This window comes from Podarcis gaigeae (assembly GCF_964106915.1).
Source record: "Podarcis gaigeae genome assembly, chromosome: 2".
NCBI lineage: Eukaryota > Metazoa > Chordata > Lepidosauria > Squamata > Lacertidae > Podarcis > Podarcis gaigeae.
The window spans coordinates 100,582,925-100,601,564 of record NC_139679.1 but is presented as its reverse complement, the minus strand read 5'-3'; the positions used below and the strand labels follow the sequence as shown (position 1 = coordinate 100,601,564).

Here is an 18,640-nt window from a genome sequence, read left to right as displayed (position 1 = left end):
TAGAGGAATTAATTAGACAGAGAGGGGAGTTGTGTGTTATAGATTACATCTAAATCATTGTAAGCACTGTATCTAACTTCACATTGCTAATTCTATGTACAGGGAGGGGAAAAACACGCAAAGCTGCTGTGGGTGGTTTGCACTCATTAATTAAGAGGGCTCTGCTTCCAAAACAAATAAGCTTTAGCTTCCAGACCAGTTCAAACTGCTGGTGTTAACCTATAAACCTGAAATGTTGGGGGACTGGATTACCTTGAGAGATATCTTTGACCATATGACCATATGCTTATGATCCCAAGGTCATTGTGAGAGGCAGGACCTTCTCAGTTGCAGCCACACAATTTTGGAACTCCCTTTCTGATTGATATATGCTTGATCCCTTTGGCACAGGTTTTTAACAGGGTTCAGAAAGCCTTCACAGCTGCCTTTTTCTTAAGAGTGCTACTGACTCGAGCGATTCAACCTCTTCCTATGGCCCATGTCAGGGAGTGGGTGGAAGAGGAATGGAGGAGACCCCCCCGCACAACTGCATTTTCCATAGGAGAGGGAGACAGTATAGATTTACAACAGTGGTTTGCAGAATGTCATGACTCTGAGACAGAAGAGAAACAAAGCTGGGAGATAATGGGGGAAGAGGAGGGGAGAACAGCAGACCCGGAGCAGCTGGCGGGTATTAAAAGTAGGAGAACAGAAAGCTCAGAGGCAGAAATCACAGATCAGCCAGCATAGGGATGATGTGTAATAGGAGAGTCGGAGGGAGTGGGGCTTTACTCGGAACAACACCATTGCTGAAATAGAAGCACCTTTTTTAAGCCATTCACTGAATATTTAATAAAAGACTTGGTAAGAACTCTTCTTGTTTATCTGATTCTTGGCTGCCCATTGTGGGAGAGATCAGATTCCCTGAAGCCTGACAGCCCAAGAGGCCATTTTGGCCAAGCTACACTCACCCACCTTATGCCTGATACCATACAGGGCATCAGGTGTGGGCCAGGTAACGACCTGGCTCACCCAAAAGGGGCTTTGCTGATGCCACCATGCACAGCTTAACCATCACCCAGCCTGTCACACCTGGCCCATGGAAGAGATAGCCATCTGGCCTGCCATCCAAATTCCACACCCCACCCTTGATATAATGTGCTTAAGGTGCCTTGAAGCTATTCAAGGATGTTGCTTGGACACCTAGTGGGTTTACTATAAACCCTGGTTATCATTTCCATAAACCCAGGTAGAACCCAAGTGCTGTTTCACTACCAACACCAAGTATTGCGGAGGGGGTGGTTTTTGCAATGGAAAACCCTGCATTTATTTCTTCTGTTGTGGGATCTTGAAAGCAACAAGTAGATGCTAGTTGTTGATCTGATCCACCAGAACTATTTATGCTCTTCATTTCCTCAGTTCTAGCTAAATCTTTCAATAAGGCGGACTGGACCAACAAAGGAAATAGGGATTTCAGAAGCTAGAGGAAGGAATTTCTAGCCATCCAAATCTGAGTCTTACATTTGATTTTCTGCCACTCAAGTGCAATGGGGTGATGATTAATCCCAGAACCCCACATAGATGCAGATAGCAGTACCACCCACATTTCCTTTGTGTATCTTTAGCTTAGAATGATATTTCAGCTGTCCAAATAATCTCTCCAAACTCTTGTTTTTAATGGGGGGGGGGGGATGGCCTGCAGCAAGAGTATTATTTCAAGCAAATTGCTAGTTCTGTGCATCGGCACTGCCATTTCCTGTGAAGTAATGCTTGAGAGTTCAGGGTTAAGAATAATTGCCTTGCAAGCTGAGTTTCATTACGATAGGGCGGAGATTTCATTACTGAGCACTGCAAGTGAGTCCTGCAACCAAATGTTGCAGTGTGGACATCCATGAACCACAGCAACTCCTCACTGCTATCCATATAGCCTGTACTGAAGCTACACTGCGCATCTGGGTGGGCACAGTGGAGTCCGATCAGTTCTTCCCAGGTTCACCCGCCCAGGTCTTGCTAATACATGCCAGATCAGTACCATCAGCCAGGATCAAGTCATGGATGAGCAAGGACATTAAGCATTAAACATTAATTTGGCATTAAGCAACAGCATATGCAGGCTGATGGACACATGGCTGGCTGATTTAGAACAATGTGTGTTTTTTAAAGCTCCTCTTTCCAAAAACTTCTCCTTTACCTGTGATGTGTTGATGACATCTTTACTACCTGGATTTATGGACAGGAGGCACTTGTGGAGTTGTGCCAGGATTTCACCCTGCCGTCATCCCGTCTGGGCACTACTATACAACTACAGTGGTACCTCGGGTTACAGACATTTCAGGTTACAGATGCTTCAGGTTACAGACTCCACTAACCCAGAAATAGTACCGCTGGTTAAGAACTTTGCTTCAGGAGAACAGAAATCATGTGGCGGCGGCGCAGCGGCAGCGGGAGGCCCCATTAGCTAAAGTGGTACCTCAGGTTAAGAACAGTTTCAGGTTAAGAACAGACCTCCAGAACAAATTAAGTTCTTAACCTGAGGTACCACTGTATATAATGGACATATAAGCACCACCTTATAAAATAGGGAACTCACTGACTGCTGCACATATTTACACGCTTCCACCTAGAACACGCCATGAAATCAGTCTACAGCCAAGCACTATGAATTGGCTTCCACTGTCACTTACGGACTCACTTTTAAGACTGTCTTCATGTAAGACAATCTTACTCAGCTGTGAGTTATTGCCAAAGAAGAAGAAGACAATATAGCCACTTCTGTTCATTTCTGTTCAGACTCAGAGGTGCACAGCTGAAAAAGGTATTCTTAGACTATAGTACCCATCCAGTTGAAGTAAAAACAGATCAACAAAGCCATATTATCATTCAGGAACAATCTACTGCAGGACAGCCCTAGAGAAGCAAATGGCAGAGCATCATTTGCTGTCGTTTACAGCTCCCAGTTAAAACCACTCAAACGTATCACCAATGATCTACAGCCCCTCTTGGACAATGAGATTTCTGTGGCAGTCCTGCTCTTGCTTACAGACAGCCCTCCCCTACCTAAAACAGCTATTCAACAACAACAACAGGCCACACAACAAATATACAGGAACCAGACTCTGTGGCAGACCCTGATGCCAACTCTGTCCCCATGTCTGCTCTGGCAACACTATTACAGGACTCAACAATGTGACCCATGCCCTCACCTGCCAACAATGCCTTCTTGCTCTCTACCCATAAGAAGCAAGCGATGTCCTATGCAACAGAATAAATGGACCCAGCTCTGACATCTGAAATGACAATACTGAAAAACCAGTAAGAGAATATTCCAAAATCCTAGGAGCTTATGTAACTGACTTTGATGGATCGCCAGGGCTTGCTGGTCCTTTGCTGGCTCCTGGACCTTTAAATACCCCCTGATCTGCACTGGCAGGCACCAAGAAGACTCCTGAGGAGAACACATTTGGACACTGCCTGGAGACTCTGCCTGTGTGAGAAGGAGGGTGGGTCACTCTCCACCATCTGCCTAATGGCAGAGAAAGAACCCCACTGCTGTGCCTTATGCAGAAGGGAGGGAAAGGAAACTGGGAGGGGTATAGAAACAGGGCACAGGCTAAATAAGGTGCCTCTACAAAGATTGGAAGGAACACAGGTGGCGCTGTGGGTTAAACCACAGAGCCTAGGACTTGCCAATCAGAAGGTTGGAGGTTTGAATCCCCGCGACGGGGTGAGCTCCCGTTGCTCGCTCCCTGCTCCTGCCAACCTAGCAGTTCAAAAGCACGTCAAAGTGCAAATAGATAAATAGGTACTGCTCCGGCGGGAAGGTAAACGGCATTTCTGTGCGCTGCTGTGGTTCGCCAGAAGCGGCTTAGTCATGCTGGCCACATGACCTGAAAGCTGTATGCCGGCTCCCTTGGCCAATAAAGCGAGATGAGCGCCGCAACCCCAGAGTCGGCCACGACTGGACCTAATGGTCAGGGGTCCCCTTTACCTTTACCTTTTTACAAAGATTGGAGAAGAGTGGTTCTTGCTTCCCTGTTGGATGATTCAGGCTCTTTCCCTGAGCTTCATTGGGCAGGGCCAGAGAAAGGCTTTTCTAACCCCCCCACTGCTCCCTGACAAAGCACATGAGCCCTGGATTTAAGTTTGCCAGGGGCACTGAGGCAGAAGACCCCTGCCCTCTTTGGGGAACCCTCAAGCAGCTCTGGGAGGAACCCAGCCAGTTAGGACTTGCTCCTGAGGAGACCAAAGATGTAGATACCATGAACACAATACTGGGGAGAAAAGGTCTACAAGAGCTTGGAGCTGGGAGGAATTTGGACAACATTTCCAGAATTAAGCCTGATGTACAGCTGACCAGATGCAAGCTGGCTGTTTCTTGTGATCCCTTTGCCAGGCATGGTTCACAGAAGGCATGGAGAATGCACTCTTTGATGTGATCCTTCCCCGGTTGGCTGGGGGTATGACATGCTGACCTTAAGGTGGCTATCCTTGAGCAAAGGAACATCAAAGGGAAACGGCAATGTGAAACCCACTGAATTGCAATACATCAAGAGGTTCAGCACTTCGATTTGTGGACTGGGCTGGTAGAATGGATATTCATCACACAACACATGTGGTACCAGTGCCTGGATGTCTGTGATATAATGACCACTGTTAAAAACATAAACATCATTGCTTGTACTTTCCTGCATTTCCTTCCTTCTGGCATCGTCGTTCACAACATAGAGAGATACATCAAAACCCCGTATTTGCAGGCTTGCAGCTCAGGACAACACTTCATATATCTGATGAAATGGACTCCAGTCCACAAAAGCCTATGCCATATTAAATTTATTGTGCCTTCTTTAAGGGCCTGCAAGGCTCTTTATTGTTTTTGCTGCAAGAGACTAACACGACTACCTCTCTGGCAAGCAGAAACAAAGGGAATGATAATAGTCACCTAAGGAAGACATTCATTCTAGATGCATCTCAATTTCATAATTAATTAATTTACTAATTAGACCCCACACATCTGTCTTGGTTTCCCCAGCCACTCTGGGCGGCTCCCAACAGAATATTAAAAACACGATAAAACATCAAACATTAAAAACTTCCTAAACAGGGCTGCCTTCAGATGTCTTCTAAAAGTCAGATAGTTGTTTATTTACTTGACATCTGATGGGAGGGTGCTCCACAGGGTGGGTGCCACTACCAAGAAGGCCCTGTAGCTTCAATTCTCGCAGTGAGGGAACCGCTAGAAGGCCCTCAGTGCTGGACCTCAGTGTCCAGGCTGAACGATGGGGGTGGAGATGCTCCTTCAGGTATACTGGGCCGAGACCGTTTAGAACGTTAAAGGTCAGCACCAACACTTTGAATTGTGCTCGGAAATGAACTGGGAGCCAATGTATGTCTTTCAGGACCAGTGTTATATGGTCTCGGTGACTATGTTCAGCCATTATGGTTGTGCTATGGATGATGTTGCCTACTCATAGCCAGACTGTGAGCAGATTCCCATAGAAGAGGAGATGAATCTTATATCACTTCACTTTTTAAGAGATGAGTAAACCTCCCCACTCCCCACTCACTTTTTGCTGGCATATAAGGGTCACTCACATAGAAACAAATGCACCTATATATAATACAGTTCTCTTGGACTATAAACACAAAGCTCTAATCTTTTTTTAAAAAAAAATCTAATCGTGAAAATCCTCCAATTCACTGTATGTTAGATAAGTAATAGTGTCATTTATCCATGCTGAATTAAAAATAACAGGCAGGTACCCTTAACCTCAAACAGCAACAACAAAAAATGTTTGTGGATCAATTGCATAGATTTTTAACAGAGCACAACTAAGTACTGTATGCTTTTGGGATTGCAACTTTATCCTTAGATTGTCCTGGACATCCAATAAAGTACTGGAATCCAAAGCAAACTGGGATAATAATAACTTGCACCATTCAAGTCTTTCTATAATTACTAAAAAAATGACATCTTCATTAATCATTTTTTCTTAATGAATTCAGAAACAGGTGTTTCTACTGTTAATCACTCTGAGGAGCCATTAGCTCTCTGGCTGGCTGTTCCCCCCCATCTGTTTGGATTATATCTATAGCAATTAGCATTTCAGCCAAATCACTCTCATCTTCTCCCTTCCTTTCACCGCCTAGAAAATTTAATAACTCCCAGATTTCTTTGCAAGGAGATTTTGTAAACAGCTGTAATTCTTTTGATATGTAGCAAGTGGCACACCACAACTAGAACGATGTGCATTCTGTATAGCTCTAGGATTGGCACAAAAGTGTAGTTTTCAATTATTTATAGCAAAAATGGTGCATCGTGAGAACCTAACTTTTTAAATTAAAAACAACGACCAAGTTCCTATCTCTTGCTTCTTCACAGAATAGCCAGAAATTGTGTGAGCAGCGCCTGACAAAACTCAAGTTCTATTTAACACTTCGGGGCATGTGTCGCTGTTTTCATTTGCAAAGTGCTTTACGGTGGGTTTGCTTTCACAGAGAAGCCCTGCAAGTGAGCTGGTTAGCTTTTAAAACAGAGGCAGAAGCTGAGAAAGAGCGTCATGTTCAATACAGGGCAATTTGCTCATGCCAGAATTGAAACCTGAACACAAAACTGCAAGAATCAAGTCCAGCTCTTTGCCCAATGGGTTTGCTTAAAGTATCGAAACCTAGAGGAGAATTCCAAAGAAATTCTAGAGGCCAGATGTTAAGACTTTAGCGTCCAATTCAATTGACAACTACTGCCTGCCTGTTGTTCCTGCAACATACCGGTACTTCCTGCTTCTAATTTCCTTGTTGCGAATCCACTGTTGCATTTCCCAAACTGAGCTATGCATTTCATCACTGCAGAATTATGCGGAAGAGAGAGTGATGTCCCAAAGGTTGTATCCAACACTGCAGCTGCGTTGGCACAACAGTCTTCTGTGGGTGCAGTGAAACTTCATCTTCTGCCCCTCCAGCACCCCCACATGCCCTCAAAATAATCTCTGGAGGGTTGGGGGATCCTCTGGAGCAGAAGTCCCAGTGCCTGAGTGGAAACAAACCATAGAATCCCTTTTGCATAGCTGTCAACATTTTTCTTTTTTTTAAGGGAAATTCCCTTATTCCGAATAGGATTCCTCGCAAGAAAAGGGAAAAGTTGACAGCTATGCCCTTTTGGTGTGCAAATGTTTGCTTTGGCATTTGTACCACATACAAAATGGATCAGGGTCTTGTAGCAAGTAGCCATGGTGCAGCAAAATTGGATGCTCCTGCCACACAATACATGTGTTGACCTGGGTTCCTCTAGACTCTGACTCTCATCAGTCCCAGCCAGCATGACTGGGATAATGGCAGTTGAAGTCCAGCAACATTTGGAGGTTCCTCACTCCCACTGTAAGCTGTTGCAGTACTCTTGGTTGGTTTTGCTCCACAGACAAACAAGGCTGCTCTCTGGAAATCTGCTATGCAGGCAAGCTATTACAAGTCACGTTTCACAAGAGCTTGATTCCACCATAGCTCATTAGGATGAATGGAAATCTTCTTTGTGTGTGCATAAGAATCAAGAGCAATGATGAAAGGTCATCTCCTCAACAGAAATTGCTGCTTAGCTTGTGTACACATTTGCTCTAAGCGCCAGCAGTGATGGCAGGCTTCATTCTCTTTAATGAAGTATGTTTATGAATGAACCTTTTATGTCTTAGCCAAATCAAATACGAAGCGAGGGATGGAGGAGATCCTTGAGCTGAGCGAATGAGTCATAGCCAAATTTCAATGTCTGTCATCCTCAGCTGAAAAGGCTGAGATAAATGATGAAAAACTGGGCCAAGAAGAGGATACATTTCCTTTTCTGTTCTGCAGAGAACAGCTTGTTATCCTGTTGCAGAGCCGGTCCTCCCATTGGGCAGGGATGTCAGGGGTTCAGAAGGAGAGACACAGGAGGGGGAGCAAATGGAGAGTGAGGAGGAGGAGTACGAGGGGGGCGCAGGCAGTGACAGTGGCCAGAGTTATTCCACAAGCCTCTCTAGCGAATCGGAGGACTCACAGAAGGGAGCGCCGGTGGCCAGAGCAAGGGAGATTCCAAGGGAGAAACCTCAAGAGGGAGGGGCCAGCGGGGAGTCCCTGAACAGCAGCTGGAGATCAGGGCCAGCGTCTCCACCAGAGCGCAGTGGGGAGGGGGAGTCCCAGGAGTCGGGACCAGTGTCCTCACCACCAGAGGGAGGAGAGGAGTCAGGTTTGGCAACACCCACATCAGGAAGCGGGGAAACGGTCAGAAGGAAAGTCACCGGCTGGGCGCGCGCGCCAAGTTCAAATGTACAGGAGCGCGGCACAGCGGGGAGCCCGGGAAGGGAGCCAGGTCCTAAAGCCCGCCGGAGGGAGGGGCAAGACTCAGGAGGCTCCGCGTCAGAGGAGTCCAGGAAGGAGGGAACCCCAGAGGGCAGAAGGACCCAACGCAGGAAAGAGCAGCGCAAGAGGTGGAGCCGGGCTAGAATCTTAAACTGGTGTGGGTGGAGCAGTGAGTCAGAGGGGACTTAGCCGGTCTAGCGTTAAGACGTGGGCCTGCGCGCCCAGAGCTTGGAAATGGAAACTAAACTTCAATAAAGACTTTTGTATATAATATCCACTGGGCGTTGGTCCTCTGTGAGCTGGGACCTAGCGGCAGTCCTGACAGTAAGTCCCCTCTCGATTTTCACCAATTTTGCAACCTCGTGGAGTGCGGGAAAGCAGCGAGGGGTGAAGATTGGTGCTTCGCGAGCTCACGAAAAACAGGGAAATGACTACCGAAGAGAGGATAGCGAGTTTGCAAAACGCAGTGACGCAGTTGACTGCAGAAATTGCGGCTTCCAGAAAGAAAGAACAGGAAGCAGCTGCTGCCTGCCAGGATCTGCGAACCAGGTTAGAAGTGCTAAGTACACAGAGGCTACCGGCCACCAGACCAGAAGGGATTGGGCTGGGAAACAGAGGAGGGAGCCTGGTATCTCACTTCAATGGGGACCTGCAGGAGTATCCTAACTTCAGAGCAGATGTAATTTATGCATTGCAGCTGCTTGACAAAGACTTTAAAAATGAGGAAGAGAGAGTAGGATTTATTATTTCGCATTTACGGGGGGAGGCAAAATCGTGGCTGCGCAATCTATGGAGAGACAAGGATCCAGCCCTCCAAAATGCGGCTGCCTTCATTAAAGTGATGGATGCGTGTTTTTTATCTGAGATTGATGTGGATATCGCTAGGAGGGAGATTCACGGACTAAGACAAGGTAAAGCCACTGTGAGGCAATATCATTCACGTTTTTTCGGATTGGTGAATGTACTAGCCTGGGAGAAAGAATCGCCTGCCGTCAGAGACCTGTTCTGGGAGGGGTTGAGCGGAGCTGTGAAAGACGAGATCGCAAGGGGGGGAAGACCCCAAACCACCAAGGACGTGGTGGAACGGGCACTCTCCATTGGGGTTCGGTTGGAAGGACGCCCTTGGGGCAAGGAGGAAGGGCATTTGGGACGCACGCCAGCGAGAGGACTGCCTCCCTTCCCCAAGGAGGCGGCGCGCGCTCGATCCATGCCTCCGCTGGGAGGGGGAGAGGAGCCGATGGAGATAGGTGGTGCTAAGGCTCACTCCACAGTCGGAGCCCTAACTCCGGGAGCAGTCAAGATGAAGCCTCCTAGAGGAACCAGGAAGTGCTACATCTGCGACAGTGCTCAGCATATGGCAAAAGAGTGTCCCCAGCGGTTTCACAAGCATACTGCAGCCGCAGCGACAGTAACAGACGCAATTCAGCAGAGGGAGTCGCAGCAGGAAAACTCCACTGTCTGGCTGGAGATGGCGTCTCTGGGGACCAGCCAGACAAGTCAGTGAAGCAATCCCCAGGGATCTTACAGCCCACCGACCCCCTCCCACCCAAACCAGTAGTGCAGCTCACCGCATCCCTTCAGCTCCCCAATGGGCTACTTGTGGAAATTCCTATCACCATCGACTCGGGGAGCGATGCAGATTTTATAGACATGCAGTTCATCCAGCAACATGGCATAGCCCTTCTGCCAGCGGCGGTACCTCTGAAAGTCGTCACAGTGGACGGCAGGGAGCTACTGGGAGGGCAAGTGCTACAGCAGACGCCGCCAATGGTGATGCGCATTGGAAACCACCGTGAGGTCATCAGCTTCAACGTCACCCACCTGTCAGACACGCCCATAGTGTTGGGAATGAGTTGGCTGGATAGGCACAGCCCGGCATTAGCTTGGTACCAGCGGCAACTGACCTTCGGCTCCTCTTACTGCGCAGAACACTGCATCCTGGCGGACTTGGAAGATGAGGGGCACGAGGATGGACCACAGCTGAACTTGGGCATGTTGCAAGCGGTGCCTAACAAATACAAGGAGTTTTTGGAGGTCTTCTGCGAGAAAGAGGCGGATAAGCTGCCACCCCACAGACCCTACGACTGCAAGATCGACCTCCTGCCCGGGGCGACGCTCCCGACGGGGAAACTGTACTCCATGTCTGAGGATGAATTGCAAGAGCTCAGGGAGTTCATAGATCACAACCTGAAGCGGGGATTCATCCGGGAGTCCAAGGCGGCAGGAGGCAGTCCCGTGTTCTTTGTAAAGAAGAGAGATACGCCCCAGAAGAGGCTGGTCGTTGATTTCCGCTTCTTGAACCTCAAGACCAAGCCCTCAGCCTTCCCTATGCCCAAGATCGATGACCTGCTGGCGACGGTGAGGAAGGGTCGCATCTTTACCAAGTTGGATCTGCGCGGAGCGTACAATCTCATTCGCGTACGGGAAGGCGACGAGTGGAAAACAACCATGTTTACGCCGCTGGGCACTTATGAATACAGAGTTATGCCTTTTGGATTAAAAAATGGTTCCCACTGCTTTCAAGCCTTCATGCATCATGTCTTGGCGGGTCTCCTCTACAAGAAGTGCGTCTGCTTCCTGGATGACATCCTAATCTTCTCGGAATCGCCGGAGGCTCACGAGAGAGATGTTAGGGAAGTTCTGCAGAGGCTGCGGGAGCACAGGCTGTACGCCAAGCTGGAGAAGTGCCAGTTCGACAAGACGGAGGTGGATTTCTTGGGTTACAAACTGTCCGACAAGGGACTGGCTATGGACGGTGCCAAGGTACGTGCAGTACTGGACTGGAAGAGCCCACGCAATAGGAAGGAAGTACAGAGGTTTGTCGGTTTTGCCAACTTTTATCGCAAGTTCATCAAGGGTTTCGCCATGCAGACAGCGGCCATCACCGACACCCTCAGTTCCAAGAAGAAGAGGTTCATCTGGACGGAGCAGGCAGAGCAGTCCTTTCAGAAGCTCAAGCAGCTCTTCGCCTCCGAAGAGAACCTACTGCACGTAAATCCCAGCAGGCCCATGAGAGTGGAGACGGACGCCTCAGACAGGGCCGTGGGAGCTGTTCTGTTGCAGCAAGACCACCAGGGGGACTGGAGGCCGTGCGCTTTCTACTCCAGAAAACTCAGCAAAGCGGAGCAGAACTACACCATTTGGGACAGGGAGTTGCTGGCCATACATGCAGCCTTCAAGGCGTGGCGGCACTTCCTCGTCGGAGCCAAGCACACGGTGCAGGTCCGCACAGACCATAAGAACTTGGAGTACTGGCGCACGGCGAGGTTCCTGAACCAGCGACACATCCGCTGGGCGGAGTTCTTTGCAGATTTCGACTTCAGAATTGAGTACATCCCAGGAAACAGCAACGTCTTGGCGGACGCGCTGTCCAGAAAACCGCAGTATCTGGAGGCAGAGGCACCGGCGGCGGCCAAGCACATTTTCACACCACAGGCGTGGGCATGCGCGTCAGCCACGGTGGACCTGGACGCGGTGCGCCGCGCGCTGCAAACGGACTCGTTCGCCCGAGCCAAGATGGAGGAGGTGTGCAGTGGCAAGGCGAGGGGCGACGAATTCCAAGTGCGCGACGGCCTGCTCCTACGCAAGGGAGTCCTCTACGTACCAGGAGACAGCCTCCGCGCGAAGGTCCTGCAACAGCTGCACGACGCGCCCAGCGCGGGGCACTTCGGCAAGGAGAAGACGGTGGACTTAGTAGCCAGAGACTTTTGGTGGCCTAAGATGCGGGGGGATGTCGCGGACTATGTCAATAGGTGCGACACCTGCCAAAGGGCTAAGCCTGTGCACCAGCCGCCGGCGGGCCTGTTGGAACCGCTACAGACACCGTTCGTACCATGGGAGAGGGTGGCCCTGGACTTTGTCACAGATCTACCCAGCTCAAGGGGCAAGACGGCAGTGCTCGTGGTAGTGGACCTGTTCACCAAGATGGCCCACTTCATTCCGTGCGCGAAGGTGGCCACGGCCGAGCAGACCGCTAAGATGTTCATAGACCACGTGTTCAAGGTGCACGGCCTACCACAGTCTATTTTGTCCGACCGGGGGCGCCAGTTCATCTCCAACTTCTGGCAAAAGCTGATGGGATTCCTGAACGTCAAGGTCAGCCTGGCGTCGGCGAGACACCCGCAAACTAACGGGCAGGCGGAAAGGGTCAACGCCATCATGCAGCAGTACCTGAGATGCTACGCGAACCAGCAGCCATCGACCTGGGTGGACTATCTACCGTTGGCCGAGTTTGCCTACAACAACACGAAGCACGGGTCCACGGGGGTGACACCATTTTTCGCCAACTACGGGAGGCATCCCAGAACCTTCCCGGGTCTGGACACAGTGCGGGAGGGGGAGCCACAGGGAGCAGAGGACGTGGCAGCGGAGTTGCAGGAGATCCACGAGCAGCTCAGGAGGCAGTTAGAGTTGGCAAAACAGGCTTACAAAGTGCAGGCAGATCGACACAGGAGGGTTGGGGAGGACATCCAGGTGGGAGACTGGGTCTGGTTGGCAGCACAAGCAGTTCCAGCCAGATCGTTAGCCAAGAAGAAACTGGGGCACAAGCAGCTAGGGCCTTACCAAGTAGAGGTGCAGATCAACCCAGTGGCCTTCCGGTTGACACTCCCGGAGGGTTCCAGAATGCACCCGGTCTTTCATAGATCAGTGCTCACGCCCTACAGAAAGCCCCACAGGTTTCAAGCACCGGGGAAGGCGCCAGACCCGCTCAGAGAAGCGCCCAAAAAAGGGGGGTCGCCGAAAGGGGAGCCACTTAATGAAGCCACTGAGATTTTAGACTCGAGGTGGGGGGAGGACGGGATTGAATATCTTCTCGCCACAGAGGACACCCCGGCCAGCGCCAACAGGTGGGTGCCGGATTACGCAGTGGAAGAGCAGTTGCTCAAGGAAGAATTCCACACACTTTTCCCGCACAAGCCTATGCCGGCGGGCTTTTTCGAGGATTGTTTGTTCACACCCACACTCTCGGCCAGCACTTTCCGGGGTTTCTCGTCAGCTGAGGACTCGGCTCCGGGAGGCAGCTCCCCGGAGGGATCACTTTCAGGTTTTGGCACGGGGGGATCTTATTGGTGGGAGGACCAACCCGAAGTGGGCTGGCGCAGAGACATGCCGAAGGGGCCCTGGGAGGTGGACCCCCATCAAGCAACAGGGGGAGGAGGGCTCTTGGGTGATTTGGGGTCGAGCTCAGATTTTGAGCACACCGCGCAGGAGATGGAAGCGGAGGTGGTCGTCGTCGACGAGCCCATGGGGGACTTCCCGGACTTATCTCGATGGTTGCAAGCCTCAGGAGACGAGCTGTATCCTGGACTCACCCCTACAACAATGGAGCACCCGGAACCCGCACCGGAAGAGGGGGAGGGGGGAAGGGGGGGCTTCGAGGGGGGGATGGATGTCAGGGGTTCAGAAGGAGAGGCACAGGAGGGGGAGCAAATGGAGAGTGAGGAGGAGGAGTACGAGGGGGGCGCAGGCAGTGACAGTGGCCAGAGTTATTCCACAAGCCTCTCTAGCGAATCGGAGGACTCACAGAAGGGAGCGCCGGTGGCCAGAGCAAGGGAGATTCCAAGGGAGAAACCTCAAGAGGGAGGGGCCAGCGGGGAGTCCCTGAACAGCAGCTGGAGATCAGGGCCAGCGTCTCCACCAGAGCGCAGTGGGGAGGGGGAGTCCCAGGAGTCGGGACCAGTGTCCTCACCACCAGAGGGAGGAGAGGAGTCAGGTTTGGCAACACCCACATCAGGAAGCGGGGAAACGGTCAGAAGGAAAGTCACCGGCTGGGCGCGCGCGCCAAGTTCAAATGTACAGGAGCGCGGCACAGCGGGGAGCCCGGGAAGGGAGCCAGGTCCTAAAGCCCGCCGGAGGGAGGGGCAAGACTCAGGAGGCTCCGCGTCAGAGGAGTCCAGGAAGGAGGGAACCCCAGAGGGCAGAAGGACCCAACGCAGGAAAGAGCAGCGCAAGAGGTGGAGCCGGGCTAGAATCTTAAACTGGTGTGGGTGGAGCAGTGAGTCAGAGGGGACTTAGCCGGTCTAGCGTTAAGACGTGGGCCTGCGTGCCCAGAGCTTGGAAATGGAAACTAAACTTCAATAAAGACTTTTGTATATAATATCCACTGGGCGTTGGTCCTCTGTGAGCTGGGACCTAGCGGCAGTCCTGACACATTTCCTTTTCTGTTCTGCAGAGAACAGCTTGTTATCCTGTTGCAGAGCCGGTCCTCCCATTGGGCAGACTGAAGTGGCTGCCTCAGGCAGCCGATTCCAGTAGCATGAAAGGGTAGCAAATGGCTAGCTAGTTATTTACTATATTATTGTTATATTTGACTGCCAGGAAGGGGGAGAGACATTGGTGGAATTTTTCTGCCTGAATAATTTGGCTGGCCTTGGGTGCAGAAACGGAACTAAGTTATCTTCGCACACAGGGTAAACAACATGAAATGTTGCCATAAGCCAACCCCTGTATTTAATGGTGTAAAAAAAAACAACCAGTTAATAACGGTTGCAATAAAATGGCAAACAACAAGCATGTATCATTTAAACATTTAAATATATACCTCAGATCAAAAAAGGGCCAAGAGGATGCTTGTATGGTTAATAAGTGGCAAGAGGGCGGCTTCCTTTAAAAACTGAACTTTTGTTCAAATAAGGAGAGCAAAAAGGAACCCAAACTTTGACAAATGAGATGCAAGCAGTTAATAAGAAAGGCACCTTGCACTTCTACCCTGCTTCTGAAACAGCTGCCCAGATGCTGTCAGCTTACCTTTACACATCAGTTGTTGTTGTTGTTGCAACTGTGTTTCACCACCAGCCCCAATAACATTCAGTATCACCCACTATATCACTGAAAATAAAAAAATTATTTATTTTAATAACACACAACATTAATCATGATTTGGGTTCCCACTTGGAGCAAGGGCCCCACTCACCCTGTCGCAGTTCTGACCCTGCATGGGTGCTGTGCACGATGCCTAGGATGGCAGAGGAGATGGGGGACAGGATCTCAGTTACTGCTCCTGGCTCCCACTCCCTCAATTTTGAGCTGACAGCTTTCAGATGGTTCTTAAAACATACACCCGGAATTGCCATGATTTAAATCGAGTCATTGGGAAGGGAAAGATGAGGAGTAGGTGCAGATGTCTTTGCACCATTTCACAAAAAGCATTTAGGTTACAACTATATTTCCCAAGGGTTTTTTTTCTTCAGCAGTCAGCCAGCCCCAATTGCTGGTATTTCTTGATCAGGAAGAAAGGAGAGGTAAAGGTTCCTTTCTGAAATCGCCATGCGTCACACAGCACACCAGAAAAATGAGTCAGCCACAATCATGGGTAGGGAAGAAAGACTATTCACCTCAAAATGATAACAAAAAGTTAGTCTTAAAATGAAGAGAAAATTGCAGTAACTTGAAAGAGTCCACTTAATATTTTTGAAAATCCTTTGTGGTAAAAAAATAAATCATATTGATTGGTCTGTATCTGGAGAACTACACAGAGCAGTTTTGCACTGAAGTTAAAAAAAAAAAGGTGGTTATGTCAATGTGATGGACAAGAGCACTGGGGTGGTGGTGGTGGTGGGGGGAAGCATCACTCAGAGACAGAGAATGTGTTTTGCATGCACAAGATTTCAGCTTCAGTCTCAGAATCTTAAATCAGCAGGTTCAGGTAGCAGGTCATGGGGAAAGACCTCTGCCTGTGACCCTATAGCAGCTGGCAGTCAAAACAGACAATACTGAGCTCCAGGGACACATTTCTGGGCCTAGTATTATACGGCAGCTTCCCATATTTCTTCCTAAAAACCCTGTGTATGTCTCAGATTTTAACATCAAATTAATTCTACACAGAATTAAATGCAAAGCCCTTAGCTTTCATTTTTTACAGTGTGATAAGGGGAGGCTATGAAGTTTTAATGCCTCATTTCTCTGCATGGTATCTGTAACTGAACACAATCTTTGCAAATTGTGAAGAGGAGCAATGAGAACCTTTGCTTAAATACCTAAACAGCACACATTCTAAGTCATATTTTTAAAGTTGCATGCTATTGTTAATCTGCTTTATTTAGACTACCTGTGAATAGTTTTTATCAAGATTATTACTGCAAGAAGGGAAGCCAGGTTGGAATTAACTATTATGCTTAATAAACTTTAGAATATTGCTTCTTCTGTGGCATTATTAGCTGAAAGATTTCCCCCAAATGCAGTTCAGTTAGCCCTTTAATCCATCCAGTCCTTTAAGCTGTTAACTTTTCCCCATACTGTAATTTAATAGGGTGGGTGGGAGGTGCTTAATATCTATCAATTATCCTTTACAACGTGCTCTCTTTTAAAGGGTGTATAAATACTGCTTAATAGCACACATACACACACTACTAAATATTCCATAACACAAATAAAGATAAAACATCACCCACACACGACCGACAGGTATTTCTCGTCTACAGTCCAAAATGGATTATAGTAATCATTCTTCTGCTATTTTTTAAAAAAATACTTTTATTAAATATTTTGTAATTGTCTGTCTCTTTTCCCCCAAGTTGTGTTTTTCTACAGATCAGTTTCCTTTGTAGTGAGACATTACCACTGCATGCCGTATTAGAATGGTCAAGCGACAGAGGAAGGTGCCAAGGGCACAAAAAAGAGGGCAAATGCTTCACCGCGGCTTCGCTTTCCGACGCCGCGCACGCGCCTGCTGCTAGCGCTCGGCCCCTTGAACTCTTCGTTAGTGGAAGCTGATTGAGCAAGCGCTGGTCATGTGACAGATTAGGGGGTGGGGCGGAAGGTTTCAATATGGCTGCGCCCATGTGCAACGAGTATCGGGTGTGTTTACAGCGTGCGGCTGACGTTTTGTGCGCACATGGATCGAGGGGATTTCTTGGTCTCCCTGACGGTGAGAGAAGGAAACGCAAGCAGCGTTGCCGGATTCAATTAAGGAAAGCGGCGGGGGTGGTGAGATTTTGTTCAGCCTAAAGGCATTTACAGAATTGACCCTCCTAAACTGGAATAAAAATAAATAATTGTCCAGTAGCACCTTAGAGACCAACTAAGTTTGTTCTGGGTATAAGCTTTCGTGTGCATGCACACTTCTTCAGATACCTAAACTGGGGTCCTAAACTTCAGATACCTAAACTGGGGTCCTAAACTGGGTTCAAGGTTTTGTGCGTACAAACTGTCCTGCCAGTGTGTTTGGCAGAGATCTTGTTTTGCTTTGTTAACTATCCCCAATGTGTCTAGCTTGGCTTGTTTGTGTGAGCCTCCTGAAGAATCTTCTTAAACGTTCTGGGAGCCTCCAAGTTTGTTCTCCATCTTGTGGTGGGTGATCAGAACGGCAGGGTGGTGGTAGAAGTCGGGCTTACTCCTAAATAAGCATGGTTAGGATCGGAGCCTGTGTTTGTGTGTGCGTGTGCGCGCATTGAGGAAAGGAATTCAAAGGAAAAAACACACACAGAGAATCACTAGTTTTATTTGTTGTAGTTATGGCTGATTACAGACATGTGATGAGAAGCTAGAAGGATGTTGCTTGTCAAGTGATGGTTAAAAAACCCACTTACAGTGCCATCCTATCTATGCCTGTGTACTCAAAAGTAACCCCCAGTAACCCAGAGTCAATAAGACTCTGGAAATCTGGAAATTTAAGATTGCAGGATTTGCAGCCTTAACACTGTAGGTTGTCAGAGCAGTGAATATGGGAAAGTAGTATGTATGGCTCAGTGTGAGGTAGAGAGCATTACAGTGTAGTTCTAACAATGTCTTCTCAGAAGTAAGTCCTATCAAATTCAGTTGGGTTTACTCACAGGTAATTGGGATTAGGGTTGCATCTGTAAACCATAAACATAGGTTGGATAGAACCCTGCTTTGAGCAAATTCTCAAGTTTTCCACTACAGATTGATCTCCTTTTTTTAAGAATACCAATCTCTACAGAATAAAATTGCAGAAGTGTGCAAGTATATGAATAAGGTATGATTTCTGGGTATGAATATGCACACCTGACTTTTTTCTTGGCAGTTATCTTGTTTGAGGAGAACATATATAAAATATTAATTTTTTAATTTGCGATTCATGGCACTATACTGAGTAGCTCTTGGAGGTCTAGAAAGATTTAACAATCCAATTCTTAGCATATTTTTTTGGAAGAAGTTCAATACCATTTATTTTCTTGCAGTTGCAGGATTCATGCAAATTTGGGGAGGATTTGCAGGCCCCCAAGCAACATTTTATCAGCCCCATTACAGACTAGTAGCTTTATATCCATTGTAACACATCCTGCATATATTTGTGTAATAACATGGAATTGGATACGTAAATAGCAACAAAAAACCCAAACCCAAACAAACCCCATACTGTACTAGACGCCTAATCTAT

At 48.5% G+C, this 18,640-nt stretch overlaps 1 protein-coding gene and 1 long non-coding RNA gene across 5 annotated transcripts in view; both read left to right on the top strand.

Annotated features, from left to right (window-relative positions):
* Positions 1 to 18,640, top strand: part of LOC310838267 — a 466,315-nt gene that overhangs the window by 67,350 nt on the left and 380,325 nt on the right. The window lies entirely within an intron of this gene.
* Positions 17,035 to 18,640, top strand: part of SLC25A26 (solute carrier family 25 member 26) — a 144,340-nt gene continuing 142,734 nt past the window's right edge. For 3 of the 4 annotated variants that reach the window (XR_014560647.1, XM_083725204.1, XM_083725203.1), the window contains exon 1: positions 17,049 to 17,167. Coding sequence is in view for 3 of the 4 variants with exons in the window: in XM_083725204.1 (XP_083581330.1) it covers positions 17,135 to 17,167 (33 nt within the window). In the remaining variant the exon portion in view is untranslated. Of the gene's footprint in view, positions 17,168 to 18,640 lie in introns of all 4 variants that reach the window. The other variant, XM_083725202.1, reaches the window with a different exon arrangement.